At 60.3% G+C, this 6,000-nt stretch overlaps 1 protein-coding gene across 1 annotated transcript in view; it reads left to right on the top strand.

Annotated features, from left to right (window-relative positions):
* The window catches only part of CRTC1 (CREB regulated transcription coactivator 1), a 102,765-nt gene that overhangs the window by 80,133 nt on the left and 16,632 nt on the right, over positions 1-6,000 (top strand). The window contains exons 5-6 of the mRNA XM_026457019.1: positions 206-558; positions 963-1,183. Coding sequence (XP_026312804.1) covers positions 206-558; positions 963-1,183 — 574 coding nt within the window. The remainder of the gene's footprint in view (positions 1-205; positions 559-962; positions 1,184-6,000) is intronic.

The raw sequence follows: 6,000 nt of genomic DNA, 5'->3' as shown, positions 1-6,000 counted from the left end.
GTCAAGAGGCGCTTTACACAAAATTTAAAAAGCAGCCAGGCGCAGTGCAGTGATGTGTGCCTATGGTCCCAGCCACTCGGGAGGCTGAGGCAGGAAGATCACTTGAGCTCGGGAGGTTGAGGCTGCGGTGAGCTGTGATCACACCACTGCACTCTAGCCTGGGTGACAAAGTGAGATCCTGTCTCTATGAAATAAAATAAAAATTAAAAAAGATCCACCTACCATATTCTCTCCAGGCTCCTTCTCTGAAAAGAGACTGCCCACTGAGGGCAGGAGCAGGGGGAGGGAACCCATAGGGAAACCCTCTGTGTGCAACTCTTGGCTTCACCCTGGGCATGTCTGGGGCCCGCCCCTCCACCCTGGGGGGTGCCCCGTCCTCCATCTGCGCAGCTCTGTGGCCCCAACAAGCTTGGTTCCCATGGTGCATCTCTGGGCCGTTTCAGGGAGGCCCAGTGCCCAGGAGGAGGGCCCCACAGGGCGTGCCCCAGGGCTCAGGCTCTGCTGTCTTCTCTTTCAGACGGGGTCCAGGCCCAAGTCCTGTGAGGTCCCCGGAATCAAGTAAGTCTCCACAGGGCCCCCCACTGCAGCTGCTGTGCTGCTCCATCCACCCTGGGGCATTCCGTTCAGTCTCTTGAGGTTGCAAGTCCCTGCAAGAGGGACACAATGTGACGGAGGCCAGTGACAGAGCCCCCACATGCCCACCCCTCAGGCACCTCATTTCCAGGGATGATACCCTCTCCTGGGTTCAGGGAAGTCATTGCCTCCGGGCTCCCACTGTCCCCACCGGGTGATAGGCTGCTTTCCAAGGTCCCAGCCAGGTGCCAGCCGACAGTGGTTTCCCAAGCACACAGCACCTGATGGGGGGTGCCCTTTTGCACTGCTGATTTTCTCCCGCCAGTCCCCTGCCCCCGACCAGCCCCGCCGCACGAGCTCACTCCCGCCTCCCTCTGGCCTTTCCCCAGCATCTTCCCATCCGCCGACCAGGAAAACACTACAGCCCTGATCCCCGCCACCCACAACACAGGGGGCTCCCTGCCCGACCTGACCAACATCCACTTCCCTTCCCCGCTCCCGACCCCGCTGGACCCCGAGGAGCCCACCTTCCCCGCACTGAGCAGCTCCAGCAGCACCGGCAACCTCGCAGCCAACCTGACGCACCTGGGCATCGGCGGCACCGGCCAGGGTAAGGCAGGGACACTCCGCCCTCGGACAGAGCACCAGCTCATGGAGACAACACGGGCATCTGCAGGATGACTTGGCAGGGTCCTGTCCCAAACACCAGGGCATAGGGGAGAGGGCTGGGGAGTGGCCAACAGGCTGAGCCAGCGGGCACAGGCATCCCAGGTAGGGGTGGGGCCTGAGTGCAGGCCTGGTAGAAAGGAGCGTGTGGTGCCCCCAGACACCAGACAGTGGGTTTGAGGGGGTGTGGTGGTGCTTTGGGGAGTCCAGGAGGGGAGTCCTGGGGGTTTTAACCCAGCTGGGATGGGCTAGGCCTTCCCTCCGTCCCTCCTTGCCCCCAGCCCCTCACTGGGAGGCGGGATCAGGCCCAACCTGCTTCCTCCACCTGACATCTGACAGCGACCACCTGCTTGTCAGACCCCAGTCTCCCCAGTCCCACCCCTGTCTCCAGCTCCACACTCCTTTCTTCCTCAGCCACATCCACAGGGGCATCGCACAGGCCCCTGGCCTGTCCCAATAGCTCCTGGCACTGCTGCTGCCCTGCTCCCCCCGGGATCCCCCTTCTGTGGCTGCACTGATTGCAGAGGTGTCCCCCCAACTCCTCTGTCCTTTCCCAGACCTGGACCTGGCCCATTGTCAGCGTATCCTGTCGGTTCCGCCCTCAGGACCTGGCCTAACCTGGCCCCTCTCCCCAGGCCCCCAACCACCTCTCCATCCAGAACAGCCACCACCATGGCTTCCTCTGCTTGGGACCTTGCATGGCCCCTAGCTCCCTTTCAGTGAAAGCCTGAGGCCTCCAGGGCCTGGGATGTCCACCCTGGCTCACCCTCCACCCTCTGACCTTAGCCCCAGCCCCACCTCAGGTGGGGGTAACACACGCCACCTCGCTGTGCTCTGTCCTGCCCCAGAGCTGCAGAATGAACCGGCCCTGGCCCAGTCCACAGCCCATCCTGCCTCTGCCCCAGGCTGGGAAGGCAGCACCAGGCAGGGCTTTCCATGAGACAGTCACATGCTTACATTTGTAACTGGCAGAGTCCCCCTGGCTGCCCTGGAAGAAGGAGCTGTTGGGAGGGGTGGCCGCTGGAGCAGGACAGCACCCCAATCAGGGGCTCTGCTGGGAGACTCCAGAGTGAAATTGGCCAGCCTGGGAGCCGAGTTGATGCAGGGAGTGAAGGAGAGGGAGGAGCCTGGAGGCACTCTTGGCTTTGGTGCCAGCAGGGCCAGGGACAGGCAAGGGGTGTGGAGGGTGCCGTGAATGTTCATGGGTATTTTGGAGGAGGGCATGGGGACCAGAACAGTGAAGAGGGGACAGGGCCCCAGCCCGAGCGCATCAAGGCTGTGTTCTGACTCCCACACCTGGGCCCTGGGCCCGAGGGGCTCTGCCACTGGACAGAGGGCACCAGAGAAGGCCCAGAAAACACAGCCGATTCAGAGGAGCCTTGTTCATTGTCTCCAGATAGACAGGGCCAGGCAGGCAGCATCCAAACGCACTTGCGCGGAACCAGAAAGCCAAAGGCCAGCGCTGGGGCTGCAGGTACCTCTGCCCTGCATAGAAGCCGCAATCTCCCAACCCCTGCTTTTCTCCTCACATCTCCTCACGGCCACTAGAGCACATAGCTCCCTTCCCGCTGGAGGGTCCTTGGCAAGTCCCCAGCGCCCGCCCGGGAGCCGCGCATCTCCAGCCGGCGCCCAGTCTAAACAAGCGCAAGGAAACACACAACACATGTGGAAGCCGGAGCCGGTGCTGGCCGGAGCGGCCCGGTAATGCCCGACATGTGTTGGGTTGTTTGTGAACCTGCCGCCCAAGCAGCTCGCCTGGCAGGGGCTTTGCTTTCTGGGCGCCTTTTAAATCAAGCCGAGCTGCCGGCCCCTGGCACACACGAAGGTGTCCCCCTCCCTTCCCCGACGCCCACCCACCAGTCAGAACATGAGCTCTTCGGAGAGGAAGAAAGAGGCCTTCGTGGCTGGGGAGACAGTACCCTCCTTGGCTCCATCTACATTTCCCGTATCCCTGGCTGCTTCCCAGAGTGCAGGAGGAGGGCAGGCCCTGGCTTCTCCTTCCTGGCCCAGCTTTGAGTCCGGGCGGGCCCTGCCACCTGGCCCGCCCTCCCCTGGCAGCTCTCCCTGCCCGCCCCAGACTTCCCCTCCAGCTGGCTCTGCGCCTGTTCCCGAAGGTGAGCCAGGTTGCCAACAGGAATTCAACAGCAAGGCGCCCGTCCGCCCTCCTGGGCCAACTGGCCTCTCTAGGGGTGGCCGAGAGCTCACTTTGTAGCCAGTGGAAGATTAAAAACCCCCTTGTATTCAGGGCAGACGTTAGAGACTGGCAGCCCAAGGGCCAAATCCATCCCATGATATGTTTCGTGTAGGCCCACAGTTGTGCATCTGTGATATAGCCACAGGCCACATCTTGACGTTTCAGACAACAGCAAACCACATATTCGGCAGTGGCCCCATCAGAGTATAATGCCATGTCTTACTGCTCCTTTTGTAGGCTTAGACACACAAGTCCTTACCATTGTGCTACAGTTACCTACCGTTTGTGGTTTTTTTTGTTGTTTTTTTTTGAGACAAAATCTCACTCTGTCACCCAGGCTGGATTGCAGTGATGTGATCTCGGCTCACTTCAGCCTTCACTTTGCGGGTCCAAGCAGTTCTGCCTCAGCCTCCTGAGTAGCTGGGAGTACAGGTGCCTGCCACCACGCCTGGCTAATTTTTGTATTTTTAGTAGAGATGGGCTTTCACCACATTGGCCAGGCCAATCTCAAACTCCTGCCCTCAGCCTGCCCCGGCCTCCCAAAGTGCTGGGATTATAGGCGTGAGCCACTGCGCCTGGCCAACGCTATTCAGGACACTTACCCTGTACAGCTTTGTAGCCTGGGAACAAGGGCCGTACCACCTGGCTGAGGTGTGCAGAGGCTCTGCCATCCAGGTTTGTGTAAGTTGCTCTGTGATCCTCATGCACAGCCATGAAATCGCCGGACGACGTATTTCTCAGAAGTCACCCCCATTGTTAAATGATGCGTGACTGTACTTAGAATCAACATTAAAAAACCAGGGGAGTGCCAGTAGAACACCAAATTTCTGGCTGCTCTTGAAGAATCAGACAGCCCAGTGGCCATGGACAATGTCCTGCACCTCAAGATGGGCCACAGTGCTCCAGTTTGCCTCAGGCCCCACCCGCCCCTGTCGTCCCACATCCATGCCCTCACACACTCCTGACATTTGCCCCTACTTTTGTACCGAGCCCGACCTCTGCTTCTGACCTGGGCACCGAGCATCTCTTGGCCTGCTGGATGCACGAAGTGGTGGATACTCAGGAGAAGATGAGGGAGTGGCCCCGGGTCATGACTCTGAGTGTGCTCTGAGCAGGCTTCCCCCAGATCCTCCCGCCCAGGCGTCTGTTGATGCCTCCCTGGACGCCAGGGTCTGCAAAGGGCGCTTGCTGCCTGGGGAGCAGTCGACAGCACCAGGCTTCCTCCCACACGCGCAGCCAAGCAGAGCTGCCAGGGCGTCCGAGGGAAAGAGCAGGCGTGACCAAGCTCGCCCCGGTGAGCAGCTGCCCTAGGCACGGACAAGGCCGTCTGTCATCTCCCCTCGGCGCTTGTCGGGTGTGTTCCGTGGGCCCACTCACCTGCCGTCTCATCTGCCGGAACAAGGTTAATCTGGTGCCCGGATCTGCTGGGGTGAGTCAGGCGGCTTCACCCCCGCCTTGACTGCAGGCCAGACGCTCTTCAGAGCCTGCTCCTGACCTCACCAGGGCCTCACTTTGAACCAGAGAGGGCGGCTGTTATCATCGCCATCTCACCAGCCAGGAAACCGAGTCTCCAGGGTGGATGGGGGTCAGGCCAGGCCCCCAGGGCTCCTCCTGTCATTGAGGGACTTGTTGCCTGTCTGGCATGGTGCCCACGATAACCCAACCAGCCCCAGCTACTGCCACGTTGAACTTGTCGTCACCCAGCTCCATCACTGCAGCAGAATCCAAGGATTGGGTTGCTCAGGGCAAGGGCCTCTGGGGCCGGGGTGAGGGAAGGGGTGATGAGGCAGCCCCTGGCAGGACCTCCAGCAGGAATGAATGTGTCAGACCCTAGGGCAGAGAGGGGGAAGGATGTTGAGGAGTGACATTCTTTAGTTCAGGCAGCCTGACAGGGGTGGCACTGCAGCTCGGGGAATGCGCCAGGTCGGGGGAGGAGGAAGGGGACGTGGGACATGGGCAACAGCAGGTGCTCAGGTCTGGGGGCCAAGAGAAGCAGCTACAGGAATGGACACAGTCACCGAAGGAGGGCAAGATCCATGAGGCGGTGGACAAAACCACAGCATTGGGCAGGACCTGCTGGCTTGAAGCTAACCACAGCCCAAGCCATTTTCAGCCAAAAGAAAAAGCAGACTTTTATTGTCTCCTAAAAGTGGGAAGCAGGCTCAGATGCTGCCTCTCCCCCACAGCCCTTCAGCTAGCTCCTCCCCTCGCCACAGGATGCCCCACGCACGGCTTCAGACAGCCCTTCCTAGAATTCCATCCAAAGTCCCTGGGAAGGCTCTCATTGGGCCAGCCTGGTCACATGTCCATCTGGGGGCCAATTGTATGCTCCAAAGATGGGGACATGCTGGTTGACTGGCTGTGAGACACCCCATTCGTGGAAGGAAGGAGAACAGACTGTGCAGGACTGTGGGACCCCTGGGTTAGGGATCAGGGCCTTCAGGGGGTGCCCAGGTTAGGCAGTTGGGACATGCCCACGGGCTTCTGTCTGAGCAGTTAAGCTATTCCCATGCAGTGTGACTGTGGGTGTGTAAGCAGCCCTTTCTCAGTCATCAGTCTCACACCCA

This window comes from Piliocolobus tephrosceles, chromosome 21 (genome assembly GCF_002776525.5).
Source record: "Piliocolobus tephrosceles isolate RC106 chromosome 21, ASM277652v3, whole genome shotgun sequence".
NCBI classification, from domain to species: domain Eukaryota; kingdom Metazoa; phylum Chordata; class Mammalia; order Primates; family Cercopithecidae; genus Piliocolobus; species Piliocolobus tephrosceles.
This window is presented reverse-complemented; position numbering and strand designations above follow the sequence as displayed.